The sequence below is a fragment of the Scleropages formosus genome, chromosome 18 (assembly GCF_900964775.1).
Source record: "Scleropages formosus chromosome 18, fSclFor1.1, whole genome shotgun sequence".
Classification (NCBI taxonomy): Eukaryota; Metazoa; Chordata; class Actinopteri; order Osteoglossiformes; family Osteoglossidae; genus Scleropages; species Scleropages formosus.
This window is the reverse complement of record NC_041823.1, coordinates 20586267-20604945: the sequence shown is the minus strand read 5'-3', so window position 1 is coordinate 20604945 and position 18679 is coordinate 20586267. Positions and strand designations below refer to the sequence as shown.

At 44.4% G+C, this 18679-nt stretch overlaps 2 protein-coding genes across 2 annotated transcripts; both read right to left on the bottom strand.

Annotated features, from left to right (window-relative positions):
• Positions 1–211: 211 nt before the first annotated feature.
• Positions 212–6899, bottom strand: LOC108922209 (C-X-C chemokine receptor type 3-like). Its single transcript, XM_018732187.2, has 3 exons — positions 6687–6899; positions 4871–5257; positions 212–885 (listed from the first exon to the last, which is right to left on the bottom strand). Exons 1-3 carry the CDS (start codon positions 6696–6698, stop codon positions 232–234), a joined length of 1053 nt encoding a protein of 350 aa, XP_018587703.2. The 5' UTR covers positions 6699–6899; the 3' UTR covers positions 212–231.
• Positions 6900–13666: 6767 nt separating this feature from the next.
• On the bottom strand, positions 13667–16548 carry cxcr3.2 (chemokine (C-X-C motif) receptor 3, tandem duplicate 2). The gene is made up of 2 exons (XM_018732181.1): positions 16407–16548; positions 13667–15091 (listed from the first exon to the last, which is right to left on the bottom strand). The coding sequence occupies exons 1-2, from the start codon at positions 16446–16448 to the stop codon at positions 14018–14020; spliced, it is 1116 nt and encodes a 371-aa protein (XP_018587697.1). The 5' UTR covers positions 16449–16548; the 3' UTR covers positions 13667–14017.
• Positions 16549–18679: the final 2131 nt, after the last annotated feature.

Genomic DNA, 18679 nt, shown 5'->3' with positions numbered 1-18679 from the left:
CCTTCTTGAAAAAGACATCCCTTAATAGTCAGAAGTTTATATTTACATTAAAACATTTGGCAAATGCTTATATTGAATTTACAGGTTAGAATGAACAAAAGTGTGTCCAAGAACAGACGACTTAGAAACATACACATTTTTTTTTTAAACTAAAGCTTGTTTGTTCAGAACAAATACACAAGGCATCTCTAGACTCAAGGTGCATGGAGCTTTTCATGAGGAAGCATGATCCTAACCCTTCAGCATACAGTTTATGGACTTTAACATCTGCAGCAGGTGATGTCGGAACCTCCCCCCCACAAAGGCATACAGAATGGGGTTCAAACAGCAGTGTATGTAGCCTAGAGCGGCTGTAGCTGAGAGCAATAGTTCTAATATTATGGTGCTTTCACACGTTTCGTTTAAGGTTCTGTTCGCATGCAATGTGTCCACAATAAGTGTAATGTTGTATGGCGTCCAGCAGATGAAGAAAGCCAACACCAGCACCAGGATCACTCGTATGGCCCTTTGTTTCTTAAATCCCTGTGAGCCGCGGAACAGCCGCAAAAGGATGGATGAGTAACAGAAGACCATGATGATGGAGGGGATGATGAATCCCACAATGTGGTAGAGCCAGCGGGAAGCTTCCTGCCAGTCTTTAACACTGGTTTTATATGCCAGGTAGTTGTAAGTGCACTTCACTGTCTTTGATCGTTCATCCTCCAACTGCTGAAGGAAGATCCAGTCAGGAATGGATAGCAGGAGACAGATTAGCCACACGCCTAGGCAACTGGCATGTACCTTCCAGGACTTGCCACGTGAGTACATCTGAACAGCGTGGACAATGGAGAGATATCGATCCAGACTGATACAAGTCAGCAAGAAGATTCCACAGTAGAAGTTCACCTGAGGATATGGAGGTAGATGTTCAGAGACATTGACTATGAGTAAAAATGTTAATTAAATACAGTGCAGTGGAAAAAGTAAATACATCCCATGAAAAGATGTGTGTCTTTCAACATATCTGGATGTATGGATATTTGATCAACATTTACATTTAATAATTTAGCAGATGCTTTTCTCCAAAGCGATGTACATCTCGTAGAAAATACAATCTGTGCATTACTTTAGGAGAAAGAGATATAGCTGCAGATGTGTGACTCTTAAGTACAGTTGGTTTCCCCCACCATATGCACTGATGTTCATCGCACAAGTAGCTACATGAAGCTTTACCAGAATATCGCTGATTCATAATCACCTTCCAAGTAGTTTTTTTTTGAGATACATATAAATATTTATGTTACATTGCAGGAGTGGCCCTGTAAAGGATTGATCCGAGCATGATCATGAACAATTACACCTTACACGAGTTTAATAGATCATGAGTGAAGAGAGTCCGGAAGAGGTGAGTTTGAAGACTCTTTTTAAATGTGGACAGAGATTCAGCAGTTCTGAGTGAGAGGGGTAGGTCGTTCCAACACAACAGAGCTAGAACCGAGAACCTCTGTTCTTTACCTTTCATGCGTGGGACCACCAAGCGGGTGGCTGTGGAAGAGCATAGCAGTCTGGTTGACGTGTAGTGAATGATTAAGTCTTGTAGCTAGGAGCAGTTCTGTTGATGCATTTGTGGGCCATAACCAGGGTCTTAAATTTGATCGGGGCAGCTATGGGAAGCCAGTGCAATGCAGAGTCTGTTGTGAGGTAAGGATGGATCCTGCAGATGTTATGCAGGATGTATCTGCAGGTCTGGGTTGGGCTTCGATGTGCTGAGAGAAAGATAGACTTGAGTCAATCGTCGCTCCTATATTCCTAGCCGAGGAGGTAGGTAAAATGAGTGAGCTATCCAGTTTGATCGAGAGATCATGAGAGGAAGACAGGCCAGCTGGGAGGTGTAGGATCTCTGTTTTGCAGAGGTTGAGTTGTAGGTGGTGATCAGACATCCATGCAGAGATATCTGACAGGCAGGCAGCAATGCATGCGGAAATGTCTGATGCTCCAGGTGGAAAGGAGAGGAAGAGCTGGGTATAATCAGCGTAGCAGTGGTATTTCAATCCATGGGAGGCAATGACAGGGCTGAGGGAGGAGGTGTAGATCGAGAAGAGCAGAGGACCAAGTACCAAGCCCTGCAGGACACCAGTTGAGAGAGGCAAAGGAGAAGAACGGAAGCCCCCGCCAGACCACTTGATAGGATCTGTCAGATAGGTAGGACTCAAATCATCTTAGTGCTGTTCCTTTGATGCCAAGGTGACTAAGAGAGGAGAGTATAATCTGGTGTTTGACAATGTCGAACGCTGTAGACAGGTCAAGGAGGATGAGGACTGAGGACAGGTAGGCCGCTCTGGCCAACTGGAGAGCATCAGACACTGCCAGAACCGTCATCTCCGTGGAGTGACCAACTTTGAATCCAGTCTGTTATCCATTGAGGAGATGGTTCTGGGTGAGGATTTCCGAAAGTTGATCACAGGCTGTTCGTTCTAGAGTTTTAGACAGAAAAGAGAGGAGGGAGACTGGCCCATAGTTTTGGACCGAGTTAGAATCCAGAGAAGGTTTCTTTACCAGAGGTGAAATGAGAGCAGTTTTGAAGGCAGATGGGAAGCAGTATTGATACATAAAGGTGATATAATTTAAGAAACAGCAATGAAAATTATTCTTTGCAATAATTCAACAAAAAAGCCAGAAATGCAATTATCTGCTATTTAAGAATAACTACCACCCCAGTTTCTATAGCTGGTATTGCCCATTTCGGCAGTTATGTCTTCTTGTAGGTGATTCTCTCAATTTTCTGTCAGTCTTCTACATTGACTTGGAGAAATTTTTTGCCATTTCTGCATACAGAACTCCTTCAGCTGCATAATGTTCAAGGGCTTTCATGGATATGCTATCCAATTGTCTATGGGGTTAGGATCTGGGCTTTGATGTGGCTATACCATAAATCTCCATTTCTTCTCTTTGAGCCATTATTTTCTGGATTTGCTTTACTGTTGTGGGTCATTTTCATGTTGCACGGTCCACTCAGAGTTCCGCTTCAGCTTTTTAATAGATGACCTCACATTCTCCTCAAGTACTCTCTAGTACAATGTGAAATGCATGGGTGAGCCATGATGGCAAGCTGGCCAAGCACTGAGGCAGAAAAACAGCCACAAAACATAACACTTCCACCACCAGGCTTTACAATTTTTACGTGGTTCTTTTGATCAAAAGTAGATTTTGGTTTTTGCAAAACATGACGTCTAGCACTGTGGCGAAACAGCTTTATCTTTGTCGCAGTCATCCAAAGCACATTGTTCCAATAGTCTTGATCTTCTCTTAGGTGTCTGGAAAACTTCAGTCGTGAATCTATATTCATAACTGCAGAAGCTTCTTCCTTCCTGATTTCCCATGTAGGACAAAGTTGTGCAGTCTCTTTCTGATTGTTGACATTACTTTGATATTAACTACGTGCCTGGGCTGTTTGGGCATAGATTTGAACCCAACTTAGTCTTAGAGTTTTTATGTTCTCTCTGGCTCTGCATGGGTGTCCTTTATCTATCAATATTGTTGAAATGATGATCAAATAGAATTTGTCTAAAAATGTAATGAAAGACAAACCTTTTCATGGGCTGTGCTCACTTTTCACACTGCTATTTCAAAACATAAATTGATATTTTCAACTCTGAAAAGGTCATGAGAAAAGATCAAGCAATAGAAATGCTCTGTCTCTTTCTTTCTGCTGGAGGAACAAGATTCTTGACAAATATTTTGAATGAGGAATAAACATTAACAATATGGAATATGAACTTTTCCACAAACAACAACCATAGAATTCATGGATATGAGTATGTATATATGATTGTGGAAATGTTACTTGTGTACCTATCTGACCTCATCTCTCAGTCTTCTTTCATCTGGCTCATGTCTTTCATATGCCTCTCAAGTTCTCGTAAACTCCTGGTGCTTTTTCCTGACATGGCCAAAAACTGTGAAATTTCCACCGCACAGAATAGATTCTCCTACTCTGAGCACTTTCAAATCCATACTTAATACGTACATGTTCAGAATGACTTCCACATTTGATTGTCTTTCTGTTTCTCTTTTTTCCTTTCTTTCATTTAATATATTTACAATTATTTTCTCCTTGTTAAATTTTGCCGATGCTTTACTATTGCAGTCTTTCCCCAAAGTAATTTTATTGGAAATTTCTTTTTGCTGTTTAATTATGGTGCACAATGTATGTGAACTTTTAATGAAAAGTATTCTGATATTGCTTTAAATGTATTATTATTATTATTATTATTATTATACATGGGTTGATGCTTTCCTTGGAAAAAAGCAGATGTTAAGGTTGTGAACTCATTGAAGGGCCTTACGTGATTGCAAAAAGTAAGAAGGGAATTTTATAAAGTATTGCAAAAAAAAACAAAAACTTGCTTATACACACACTCAGAACCACTTGTCCCATACGGGGTCACGGGGAGCTGGAGCCTAACCCAGGGCGTAAGGCTGGAGGGAGAGGGGACACACCCAGGACAGGACGCCAGTCTGTTGCAAGGCACCCCCAGCGGGACTTGAACCTCAGACCCACCGGAGAGCAGGACCCGGTCCAACCCACTGCACCACCATGCCCCTCGCTTGCTTAGCTACTTCCATACAATAGCTAAATACATAGAAGGACAAAAGAACCACATGAAACGGAAGTGATTAAGTTGCAAGAACATTTTTCTTATGCATTGTGGGATAATTTAAAATCTACTTCAGATTCCAAGTAGCGTATTTGTAACACTGTCCAGCTGCAAATTCTTCCAGTGGTTGGGTGACCGTAGGGTATAAAAATCCGCTTCTGAAAGTGATTGCTAAAGAGTAGCAGGTAAAGTGGTGTTCCAGCTGAACTTTCTTCTCACACAGCAACTCCTACCTTGAAAATGGCTCCCATCAGCTTGCAGAGCGGGGTACCGAAGCTCCAGCCCTGGGCAATCTCTGCCGCCCAGAAGGGCAGAGTGAACAGGAGCAAGGTGTCGGCCACCAGCAGGTGCAGGATGAAGGTGTCGGTGATGCTCCAGGAGCGGCGTAGCTGACACAGAACCGCCAACACCAGTCCATTCCCCAGCAGGCCCACAATCAAGGCCAGGGAGTAGAGAACCGGGATGAACACGGCTTCCAACTCTGCAGCTGTTTCTGTCATGCATACTCTGCCCGTACAGCATGTGTCACTGGTGGATATACTTTCATTATCGCCAAAATCGTCATCGGAACTGTTGAGAAGAAGGTCCTGCAGATCTTCTAGTGTAAGTGTTATTGTTGCCTGCATGTACAAGAGTGAATGGTTTATGTTACAAAAGCATTACTGGTTTTAATCTTCTAAGAAGGTAAAGCAAGGTAAGACATGAAAGACATGAAATTCAAATACCTTTTTTCACTGTAGTAAAGTACACCACCTTTCAGCAAAGCATTTCACTCTGAACTGAAGCAGTAAGATACCTTATTGTACAAATGGGTAAATCATTGGCAGTAGCTTATCATCGTTGTGAGTTGCCTGGGACAAAAGTGTCGGACAAATAAAAGCGAATGCACTGCAGCAAGCGCGAGATATGAGTCACGAACCTTCAGATTTCAAGGCGACTGAACTAAACACTTTGCTTCCTGCTGTTCCTACATATATTGTGTCCTACGTTATTTAGCTTCATGCCAGTGCTGAGGCAGAGTTGTGCCGATGATGTGTGCTTGTATGTGTGTACTGTGTGTCAGGGAATGAAAATAAATTGCAGTTCATTGTGAGGATTTAAAGCAATGAAAACATACAAGAGCTGTGACTTCCCCAAACTGGCTCTGTAAGTTATCACCTTTTTCAGTGTCAGGCTAGAAAAAAAGGTGAATAACAGCATTGCATGGTTGTAGTCTATTATTAATTTAGCAGTTCAGTAAAATTTCTATTTGACTGCTCAGTTCCTATATGTGCTGTGGTTATTTTGTAAAAAACAGATGCCACTATCAATGCTCTACATATAGATTTAGTTTAAAGGCACAATAAAAATACAAATTATCTTCTATTACAAGCAATCTTCATTTGGAAGCAAAAAGTAATTGATGCTACAAAAAAATCTATAAGTCTCAGTCTCAGAAAATTAACTGTAAATTTTCACATTTGGTCTGTCAATAAACTAAGAAATGTAAATAATTAGAAAACGGTGAATTTCCACCCATTATCATTTTTATGGCGGTAATGCACTGATATGGCAGTTCTGTCCTCATGCTAATAATCAGAAGAATTTTGCGGAACACAAGCGCATTCTGGCCGTAAATTCATGACTTATTTGGATCCCGTTGAAACAAGGTATATGGAATGGCCTCTGGGGTCTATGAAATGAGAAATTATAAATATTATGCAAAATTTATATATTAGTGAAAAAGAGAAAATGTGAATTTACAGTCATGGCGTGTTCAACAAAATCCTTCTGAGTACAAGTAATTTATTACATTGCAGTGTACACAACTGAGTTTAATTTTGCACATACTGTAAAAAGTCACAGAAGTATCATTGCGTTTTCATGCCACATAAGGCTAATTTTACAATCCTAAACTATTGCTTGTGAAATAAATTCCAGAGCTCGTCCGAAACAGTACCAAAATGTAGCTGAAAAGTTAAAAGTAACACAAGATATGTAAAGAAATGAAGATGGTAAGTAAAACATCTGTAGCGGATTAAGCACAAGTGAAACAACTTCTAAACTTACCCTTTTGTCCATTTATAATTCTCGTAGCTCTGAACTGAAGTCCGGTCCAGTTATGCTCAAAATTGCTCAAAACATGTTGTTGCGTTTATGATCTCATTACTGCAGTGATGAGATCCAAACCAGGCAAGGTGAGAAACATCAATACCGACAAAGAGAAAAAAAATGATTCTTAGAATTTAAAGTAAGACAGAAGGAGAGAGAGCAGAACAAGGGACTTCCTTCTTTGAATGCCAATGGTCTCTATCAACTTCTTATCCAAGTAATTTATATGGTAGGCAGAACAGAAACTGAATTAGGGCAACAGCCCTGTTATGGGAAGTGCTGCAGACACACTTGCAACACTGCTGATAATTTTACCACAATGCACTACCACTATGATGATGAGCGGTCGAGTTATGATTTGTGAGACGTGCATTTCTTCCAGTTTCATTTCTTTAATAGTATTTCTTCTTCACGTTTCCATTTTCTAAAATTTCTACTTGTAGCGCTGAGAACACACACAAACCGAACAGGAGTGCCGGACTTCGTTTAACTCGCCGCAATGCGGTGTGTGAAGAAACGTTTTATGTGATGTATCCACCAGTCACAGTATTCTGTAGAGAGGCTCTAGAGGTGCTTGCATGGTGCCCACATAGCCTCCAGCAAAGACATCTGATCGTGAGGCTGATGGTGGAAACTGTCAACCCCATGTGCGAAAAAAAAAAAAAAAACTTGTCAGTGGCGTTTGGGAGGGGACACTGCAGTGAAAGGAACTTCACCATGCAGTCGAGCCATTTCCTTTCCATGGCAACATTATCCCAAAAACACCACTGGTAAGTCAGGCCTCATCAGCAGGGACAGGGTGAATAATATAACATAATTATATGACAAAACATATTTGAATAAGGGGGTGTGCGGTGGTGCAGCGGGTTTGGCCTGTGCCTGCTCTCTGGTGGGTCTGGGGTTCGAGTCCTGCTTGGGGTGCATTGCAATGGACTGGCGTCCCGTCCTGGGTGTGTTCCTTCCCCCTCCAGCCCTACGCCCTGTGCTGCTGGGCTAGGCTCCGGCTCGCTGCAACCCCGCTTAGGACAAGCAGCTTCAGAAAACTGTGTGTATTTACAGGGATGTATTACTGCAGCATGGACACTGACCAGTTCCCTGAATTAACCACATATTTTAATGTTACCCCCTTGGAGTGAGCAACTGGCTACTGTCTTCATGGACATATTTAACACCTCCTTAAAAAGCTCAACTGTACCCACTTGTTTCAAAAACACCACCATTATCCCCATTCCTAAGAAAAACAAAGTGAGCTGCCTTAATGATGATCGCCCGGTGGCACTGACCCCCATTGCAACAAAATGCTTTGAGAGGCTGGTGCTGGGACACATTAAGGACACCATCCCAGACACTCTGGACCCACTGCAGTTTGCCTACCGCCACAACAAATCCACTGAAGATGTAATATCACATATACTTCACACCATTCTGGCTCACCTGGACAATAAAAACTGCTATGCAAGGCTATTATTTGTAGACTACAGCTCAGCACTTAATGCTGTCATCCCGACCAAGCTGATCCATAAACCACTAGGTCTGGGACTGAGTGCCACATTGTTCAACTGGATCCTGGATTTCCTCACCAACAGACCCCAGCATGTGCAGACTGGCAGAAATACCTCCTCCCCACTGACCCTCAACACTGGCACTCCACAGGGAAGCATCCTGAGCCCGGTGCTGTATTCCTTGTTCACACATGACTGTGTGGCCAGTCACAGCTCCAACACCATCATAAAGTTTGCTGACGATACCACCGTTGTGGGTCTGATCACCAACAACGATGAGAGGGCCTACAGAGAGGAGGTGAGGCTCCTGGCAGAGTGGTGCCAGGACAACAACCTGTCTCTCAATGTCAGTAAAACTAAGGAGTTGGTTATTGACTTCAAAAGACAGGATACGGCTCATGCACCCATCTAGGAGGGGAGATAGGAGGGGTCAGCTTCGAATTCCTTGGGGTCACCCTCACTGCCAAACTCACATGGACTGAGCACACAGCATCGACCATCAAAAAGGCCCATCAACGCCTCCACTTCCTCAGGCGTCTGAAGAAAGAGAGACCATAGTCACCCCGCATGGACACTTTTCTTTTCCTTACCATCAGCAAAATGGCTTAGGTCTATTCAAACCCGCACAGCTAGGTACAGGAACAGCTTTTACCCCACTGATGTAAGAGTATACAACATTAACAAATGTGCTATCTTTAGTAACTAGAGTTGGACTGCTCCACCCAAGCACATTGGTACATTACACTGCCATTGCCACTCTGAGCATTCTCATTCTCTCGTTCTGAGTTCTCTGACTGTTATCATTATTGTTACTACTGTTACCAGTATTTATTGTTATTGCTGTGATTGCTGCTATTGTTATTTACTGTCGTTGACACTGTTTTGCTTGTCATTGTTGTGTTTGTGCAGTATTCCTATTGTCTTTGCCCATAGTCTGTGGAAAAGCATTCAGGAAGATTTTCATGGTACTTGTACATGGTACTTGTATCTATGACAATAAACTTGAAACTTGAGTCCAGCAAAATCACTAGTAGCTCTTTGTCCGGTTATATTTATGCCACGTCTGCGAATCGTAGTGAGGCTGCAGCCTCCTTTGCCGACATGCACAAAGACAGGTGGAGCTATACAGCCCTCGAGCTCCATCACTATGTTCAAGAGTGACAATATCACATAGTGTAAAGCAGCAACAATGACCTTTCACAGTAGCAGCAATAGAAACGCTCTCTGAAATCAGGTTTCCGTAAAACTAGAGGTTGAGCTGCTTGCTTTGGAGCAACTCGGAGGTTGTAGTTTCAGATCCAACCATGTGCTGTAGTCGCCCTGAACAAGGTGCTGAACTGGTACAGTACAGATGTCGCAGCTGTGTAGATGGGCGAATGACTGGAGCGGATGAGCGCTGAAGGCCGCTTTGGAGAATTAGAATTCGCCAGCTGAGGAAGTTCAACCTGCCACAGGAGCTACTGATGCAATTCTACTCTGCAGTCGTCGAGTCTGTCCTCTGCACTTCTATAACTGTCTGGTTCGGCTCAGCTCCGAAATCAGACATCAGAAGGTTACAGCAGATAGTTCGGACTGCTGGAAGAATCATCGGCACATCCCCCCCCCCCCCCCCCCCCAGCTCTCCGAAAACTGTACTCGTCCAGAGTCAGTAAAAGGGCTAGCAAAATCATTGTAGACCCCTCACATCCAGGCCACTTCCTCTTCGAACCTTTGCCATCTGGCTGGCGCTACAGAGCACTGAGCACCAGGACAGCCATGCACAAGAAAAGTTTCTTTCCTCAGGCCATGTACTTCATGAACAGCTAAATCCCCTCCCTAGAGAATAAACCAGTGCAATACACACACACACACACACACACACACACACACACTTTCAGAACCGCTTGTCCCATACGGGGTCACGGGGAACCGGAGCCTACCCGGCAACACAGGGCGTAAGGCCGGAGGGGGAGGGGACACACCCAGGACAGGACGCCAGTCCGCCGCAAGGCACCCCAAGCGGGACTCGAACCCCAGACCTACCGGAAAGCAGGACCCGGTCCAACCCACTGCACCACCGCACCCCCCTCTCCAGTGCAATACACAACGCTATTTATATTTATATGTTTATCACATCATATGTCTTATTCACATTCCCTTGCATTTGTATAGAACATACCTGTACATACATGGAATGTCTAGTGACTATTTTTGTATATTGGGTACTTTATATTTTTTTTTTATATTTTTTTATCTTTCATTCACATATTTTATCTTCTCATCTGTCTTGTCACTGTCATTCTGTCTGTGCTGTGGAAGTTTCTGTCACCAAGACAAATTCCTTGTACGTGTGAACATACTTGACAATAAAGCTCGTTCTGATTCTGATTCTGATTAGAGCCAGCCGGACCGATGCGAAGTTGTAAAGCACTGTGGTGCCACGAGGTGGCAGCATCGGTTGAAATGCTGGCGAGGAGAACCGGAAGCTTGATGAAGTCCCGCCCACCTGGGAAATATTCAGCCGGCGAGTCGTGTGGAACGACCACACTCAAACACCAAATACATTAAAAAAAAATCGCTTAATTTATGAAGCAAAGACAAATTGCATCTGATTTAATATTTTGGATGTTATCATCTTTATAATTGTTGTAATTTCAGTCATTTCTATAACATACTCGTGGAGGTTAATAGTACTGTAACGACCAGGCTGTTACCGGGAGTTTGAGCGGGAAAATGTGTTCATTGTAAAATAGTTGAATTGTGGGTAAAATGGAATTGTATGCAAACGTTGTGGGAACTCAGGGAATAGAAGAAGGGGGTGAGTGTGTTGATGGGTGAAAATGAAAGCATGAGGGGCGCTAAGTTAGTACTGACTAAGACGGTATGTGGAGCCAGGCACCCATGGGTGGGTTGGTGATCAATTCTGATCCGTGGAGAAAAATTAAAAAAAAAAAAATTGTGCTTTTGTTGAAATTAGTGGTGGGATTTTTAGTAGTGGGACGATGATTGTGATGAATTCAACTTCAAGCACGCCTGGCTGGTTATCATGATTGCTATCTGATGTTTTAACTGGTGTTTAAAGTTTGTTTTGTATTGAACTTTGTTCGTGTGACCATTTTCAGTATTGCACTGTGATGGTATTGTGTTTGTTTTATTTGCAAATGACATGTTAAATAGTGTATTTGTATAGTCTTTCTATTTTTAATTGGCGTTTATAAGGATTTAAAAACAAAAAATCAATTTTAATTAATATGTATAAAACTGAGTTTTGTTATTGTTAATAAAGGATTTAAAAATGTAAAAAAAAAAAATTTAATATGTGTAAAACCGAGTTTTGCTGTTGTTAAATGTATTTGCATTAGTGAAACTTCAGTTGCATAATGGACCATAATAAGACGAGTCAGTATTGAAAAGCAATGGTGGTGGAACTTCCGAGGGACTAAACAGATTGATTATGTTACCTTTTCTGACGGTATTAATGGAAAGTGGTTTGGTTTACATTGATTGTCGCCCCCTTACTAACCCACTACCCAGTCCTAAAAACACATGCCGGTTTCTGGCGGCTCAAATTCACACCGCAATTTTTTTTTTTTTTTATTCACAAATAACAAGCATAAAATGTATTTACTTTGGCATGTCCGCAGTGAATTCCCATCATTTTTATATTGCAAAACGCTTCCCGAAATTCATTTGCGTTCGCGCAGTTCTGACGCGCCACTGACCGCGTGGCAGATGACGGGCGACAGGTACCATGGCAACGAGATGATTAGTGGTTGCAAATGAACGTACCGCACAGCCGGGAAGCTGGTGCGTGCAAACAGCATCTAATGCTTGTGGAAGTTGTAGCAAGGACTAATACAGTTTGTGCGCACACACACACACATATTACACTGCTATGGAGCCGAAGTCTCAACTGCACTTACAACTGTCATGTTCTACCTGCATAACCCTGTAAAATTAGTTCTAACATATAACTAACATTTTTGTTTGGGTAAAATATTAACTTCATTGAAAGTGAAGCATTTTTATACCAAATAGTAAAAAAACAAACAAACTTTAATCTTGTTAAAAGAAATACTTCAGTTTGGTGTCAGCAGAATTGTTTGCAATACACACACACATTTTCAGAACCGCTTGTCCCATACAGGGTCACGGGAAACCGGAGCCTAACCCGGCAACTCAGGGCGTAAGGCTGGAGGGGGAGGGGACACACAAATGTAAATGACAACAGCACTGTTCTGAACAGTAGCACTGACACCATGGTTATGCACGATTACTCATTAACATATCAGTTTTAGTTCAGGGTAACTTAACAAGGCCACCAACGTTTACGCGTCATGTAACATTTCGGTGACACTCGCTGTCATATTCGCTACACCTTCATCACAGCCAAGGCTAGTACCAGGAGATACCCTTTTCCTTTAAACCAAATGCAGTTTAACTGGAGTCTTAATGACAGTGTAGCTGGAAATGAGTAAAGCAAATCACGCTTCTTTTCAGTTTTCGGATCAGCGCAAGGTTTTGTTACCGCTGTGCCTGTATTAATGTCGTCTGACTGGTGCACTGGAACTTCCTTTGAGTTTCTCAGAAAATCATCCTCAGACCTTTTCCTGTTATGAGTTTGCTTTGTAGTAGTTAAGGAAATTACATTACACTGTCTGCAAGTCAGGGGGGAGTGTGGGGGTGCGGTGACGCAGTGGGTTTGCCCGGGTCCTGGTGTCTGGTGGGTCTGCCGTTCGAGTCCTGCTTGGGGTGTCTTGCGATGGACTAGCGTCCCGTCCTGGGTGTGTCCCTTCCCCCTCCAGCCTTGTGCCCTGTGTTGCCGGATTAGGCTCCGGTTTGCCTTACCCTTCTTGGGAGAAGCAGTTTCAACCAGTGTGTGTGTGTCTGCTGGCCATGTATGTGAGCTGTTTGTAGTATACATAGTTGCATGTGGTCATAAGGCTGATAAAAGAATAATAAGAAAACAATTACAGTAACCCTGTTAAAAAAAAAAAATGAAATCTGTGGTTTGAAAGTGATGACTGTTGGCCTTGAAAACTGTGGAAGTCTCCACTAGGACATGGTCTTCTTACCACGGAGCAGGATCTTGAATGTGAAAGTCACAGAGCCTGTTTCATGTCCTCTTCCCCAGCTCAGCACAGGCTCTGCGTTTGCAGACAAAATAACTCTCCATGGAAAGTGTGTGACAGTGACAGACACAGTGCGCGAAATGAAGAAATGAAGTGCGAAATACTCTTCTCACAAACCTGCTGCATCTTATGTCCAGCGAAGATGCTGGTGCTGCACTAAACACGTCAGCATTGTTTTCCACGCTGTCACCAGCTTGCGCTGCACTGCGTTTTACACATGGTTACAGACATGGCAAAGTAGAAACGGCTGGACAAAGAAAAGTCTGAAACTATACTACAGAAAAGTAATTTAACGTTTACATCCAGAAGATGTTAAAATGTCCGGTTGCACATCTAGCTTCAAAACTCATGTCTGAAAGGTTTTCTTCTATCGCAGCAGGATTTCTCGTTAAACTCAGACTTTTGTGTGAAATTGATATCGTCAGCGTACGCTTCGTTTTAGCAGAATCCACCTTAAGAAATTCTCTGCAAGCCCATCCATAAAGGCAGCCTTTCTTAATTCGGTAAATTCACTTGTTTTGCATTAGTAATTTTTTTTCTGGCTTCTGCTTTTTTTCCTTTTCTGTATTTTTCAGTTCCTCCTTTCGTGCCTTTATTCCTCATTCCTGTAGCCAAGTTTTCTTTCTCTGTCCTTTTCTCATAGACATCAGCCTCTCCTTTTTGCTGGATTGTCACTTCACATCATGACCGAGAAGTACGATGTGTTTTCGCTGTCTGTGCTGAGCGACGTGGTTCCCCGGCGTCTCCTCTGGTTCTGTCCCCATCCCTCAAGGCCCAAGTACCCTACGGACGCCAGCATGCCCTTCCACATGCTCAGCAGCTCCTTGCGGAACTTCACTCCCACAAAGCCGTAGAGCACGGGGTTGAGGGCACAGTGCGCAAGCCCCAGGCTCTCCGATATCATGGTCCCGAAGTCCAGGACCTTGTTCATCTGGCAGCCCCCCTGCAGCACTTTGAGCTTCAGCAGGCTGTCGACCAGCTGGAAGCTGTTGTAGGGCGCCCAGCAGAGCAGGAAGACTGACACCAGGGAGATGATGAGACGTAGTGACTTCCTCCTCTGGCGCCGACTGGCATGACACAAGGATCGGAAGATGCGGACGTAGCAGTAGAGCATGACCAAGAGGGGGAGCCCAAAGCCCAAGCACAGTTTGACCAGCTGCAGCGTCACTTGCCACTGGATGGAGCTGTCGGGAGGGAACACGAGGTGGCACACGTTACGATCCAAGTACGGCAGCTCTATGACTTTCTGGTACTCGATGTCCACGCAGGACAAGCTGAGGCACACTCCCCAGATGACGGCACACGCGATGTGGGCGTGGCAGCTGCGGCGGTGCCAGCCCGTGCTCACGGCGTGGACGATGGCCAGGTAGCGGTCAAAGCTGATACAGGCCAGGAGCAGGATTCCGCCGTAGAGGTTGAGGGAGAAGATGCCGCCGACAATCTTGCAGCCCACATCGCCAAAGAGCCAGCCCTTTGCCCACTGAATGGCGTAGAAGGGCAGCGTGAGAGCCAGCAGGAGGTCGGCCACCGCCAGGTGCAGCAGGAACGTGTCCGTGAGGGAGAAGGAGCAGGGCCCGTCGCGGGAATGGCGGTAACGCCGCACCACGCACAGCACCAGCACGTTGCCCACCACGGCTAGAACAAACACGAGGCTGAAGGCCATCGGATAGAAGGTTGTGGCAAAATCAAAGGTGCCTTCGAGGCTGCAGGGCGTGGCATACCCAATGGAGCGGCCGTCTTCTGTGTAATCCTGCAAGCCAAGAAGAGTTTGTCTCAGTGTAAAGACCATTTAGCCATGAAGCAGGGTCTCTGACATTCGCAGGCAGCCTCTTCTCTGTTCAGCAGTGAATATCCCTCCATTTTTCCAGTCACTCCTCCCCACCCCTCCCCCCCCCATGCGCACACACACACACTCACAGGAAGGATGTGCAAGCTGCAAACCACAGTGAATAAAATTAATAAAGCACAAGAGAAGAAACACTAACTTCTTCTCATCATTTCAACGTAGCTATGACCCATTTCGCTAACAAAAATGTGAAACTATATCGTTTCGCACACACAAGGTTTGTATTTGTACTGTGTACGTTCTAGTGAATTAATTATTGTGTTTAGAAAGGTCATCAAAATAGACAAAGTATTCTAATCAGTGTTTTAAATAATCGGAGTTTAGGCGGGTCAGTCAGTCTCAAATTTAAGAAAATAACATTTAACAAGTTGTGAAATCAGTTTTTAATGGCACAAATTGTTGAGCGCAGAAGACCATGTGAAAGCCACATACTCAGCAGTGCAACTTTTCACTTTTCCCCTAATGTCCCATGTGCTCCATAAACGAATGCTATGTTTTTATGAATACTACGTCTGGTTTGAAAAAAAAAACTCTACATGCAGCTACTAATGTAACATATGTTGGTTTGTATGCTGGAATGAGACAAATTGACTGTGCTTGAAGAATCACATGTCTACATATAGATGGATCTCTCCATCTGTTTGAGTAATGCACTTCTGTATTGTTTTCTGAGATGGATATCGTCCTGCCAAATGTATAAACATACACATATATGTAAATGCATGTGCTCAGACATCTGTGTGTCTGAACCCTAAGTTTATTCGGTAGAATTTTTTTGTGATGTACAGTGTGCTCAGAACCAGGCCCAGGGACATGCAGGATTTTTTCTCTGCCCATAACGGCAAAAACATTTTTCAGAATGATTTGCAAAAGTTTCATCGCAGATTGTTCATTTCATGCACTGAAGATGAGAATGAAAATTTCTGGTTTCACCAGGCTGAGGATGAACACAGACAGTGCACAGTACTGGAGATGACACGCTACTCAATGCTGTTCATTTGCAAGCCCTTAAATTTAAGTTTTCAATGAAACACCACATATTACTGCCACTGTTCATAATTCTTCTACATTCAAAAGTTATTTTCACAGCCATACAAAAAAATCAAGCTTTTAAAATGGAACAGTATTAGGAATAATTGCATTACTCTATGCTTCTGGTCACTTTTCCATTATAGAGATTTGTCCTTCACCATAGTGCCTCAGACAGCGCACCACTCACATAGTAATCTGGCGTCACCGCTGTTTCCTCCTGTCCGTCCATCAGGATCAAAGAATTTCTGACACTTGTCAGATGCAGGGTTTTGCTCCTTTTAGACAAGTGTCTTCTCGCAGGTCTGACCCCTTATCTGTCTTGACTGTCTCAGCAGAGGGGTGCCTATAAATGAGGAAGTTAACAAAGAGAACAGGAAGTGAGCTCTATCTATTGTGTAGCCGTGGGCATCAAAAAGCACTGATTCTTTCTCAGCACATGAGAAACTGAGACAAAAGTCTCACCTTAATTTAATTGCTTTTTTGTTCTGCTTTGCATGTGCTTGGATACTGTGAAGTGTCACAGGATTGTATATAAAGCAAAATGTTTGTTATAAGGCTGAAGGTCTGAGCTTTTGGGGGATCACTTCAATTTATTTGCATTTGTGTTGAAAAATTAATGTGGAAAGATTTATTTCCCTGTTTTGGAGAAGGATGGAGAAAAGGGCCGCTGGTCTGAGTGTGGGGGGCAGAGGTGGATGTTGAGGGGGTTTACTAGGAGCAGGGTCAGCAATAAGGCTGGATGAGGAAGTGAAGCTGCTGAGAGGTGACATTTTAGTATTTTAGGTTGCATGAGGTACCACATGTAGCCATTCGCTCACAGGAAAAAAAAATATATGTGTGTGTGTGTGTGTGTGTGTGTGTGTGTGTGTGTGTGTGTGTGAATGAAGTATGTTGTGTTGTATATAAAGTATATATACATTATTTGCCATTGTGTTTTTCTTTATAAAAACAGATAAGTTCAACTCCTCGCTCTTTTCTTAAATAGATTACTTAAAGCCAACAATAAATTTGGTCAGATTTATGAGGTATGACTAATTGGACCCCTCCTTGAACCGCCACTTTACCGTGGTGGAGGGCTTTGAGTGCCTGAATGATTCCAGGAGCTATGTTGCCTGGGGCTATATTCCCCTGGTAGGGTCTCCCATGGCAAACAGGTCCTGGATGACAGATGAGACAAAGTGCGGTTCAAAAGCCCCTTATGATGACAATTAAACCAAGGCTTTCGTTTACCCCGCCCGGTATGGCGTCACCGGGGCCCCACCCTGGAGCCAGGCCTGGGTGGGGGGGGCTCGCATGCAAGCGCCTGGTGGGCAGGTCTATGCCCACGGGGCCTGGCCGGGCTTAGCCCGAAGCCATGACATGGAGCCGCTCTTCGGTGGGCTCACCACCTGCCGGAGAGACTGTAAGGGGCCAGTGCGTTGTGATTTCGGCGGTGGTCAGGGCCGAGTGCCTGGCCGACCCAAACCTCGAGCGCCAACTCTGGTTTTTGGGACTTGGAATGTCACCTCACTGGCGGGGAAGGAGCCTGAGCTGGTGCGGGAGGTTGAAAGATACCGTCTGGATATAGTCGGGCTCACTTCCACTCACAGCTTGGGTTCTGGAACCACTCTTCTCGACCAAGGGTGGACTCTCCTCTATTCTGGCATTGCCCAGGGTGAGAGGCGGCGGGCAGGTGTGGGCTTATGAATAGCCCCCCACTTCAGCCGCCATGTGTTGGAGTCTACCCTGGTGAATGAAAGGGTCATCTCCCTGCGCCTTCGGGTCAGGGAATGGTCTCTCACTGTCGTTTGTGCTTATGCACCTAGTGGCAGTGTAGAGTACCCGGCCTTTTTGGAGTCCCTGAGGGGCGTGCTGGAAAGCGCTCCCACTGGGGACTCTGTCATTCTACTGGGGGACTTTAACGCCCACGTGGGCAGCAACAGTGACACCTGGAGGGGCGTGAGTGGGAGGAACGGCCTCCCTGATCTGAACCCGAGTGGTGAGTTGTTATTGGATTTCTGTGCTAGTCGCGGTTTATCCATAAAGAACACCATGTTCATGCATAAGGGTGTCCATCAGTGCACTTGGCACCAGGACACCCTAGGTCGGAGGTCGATGATCGACTTTGTAGTCGTTTCTTCTGATCTTCGGCCATATGTCTTGGACACTCGGGTGAAGAGAGGGGCTGAGCTGTCAACTGATCACCACCTGGTGGTGAGTTAGATTTGATGGCGGGGGAAAAAGCTGGACAGACCTGGCAGGCCCAAACGCATAGTGAGGGTCTGTTGGGAACGTTTGGCGGAGACCGCTGTCAGAGAGGTCTTCAACTCCCACCTCCGACAGAGCTTCAACCAGGTCCCGAGGGAGACTGGGGACACTGAGTCCGAATGGACAATGTTCCACACCTCCATTGTTGGGGCGGCAGTTCAGAGCTGCAGCTGTAAAGTCTCCGGTGCCTGTCGCGGTGGCAATCCCCGAACA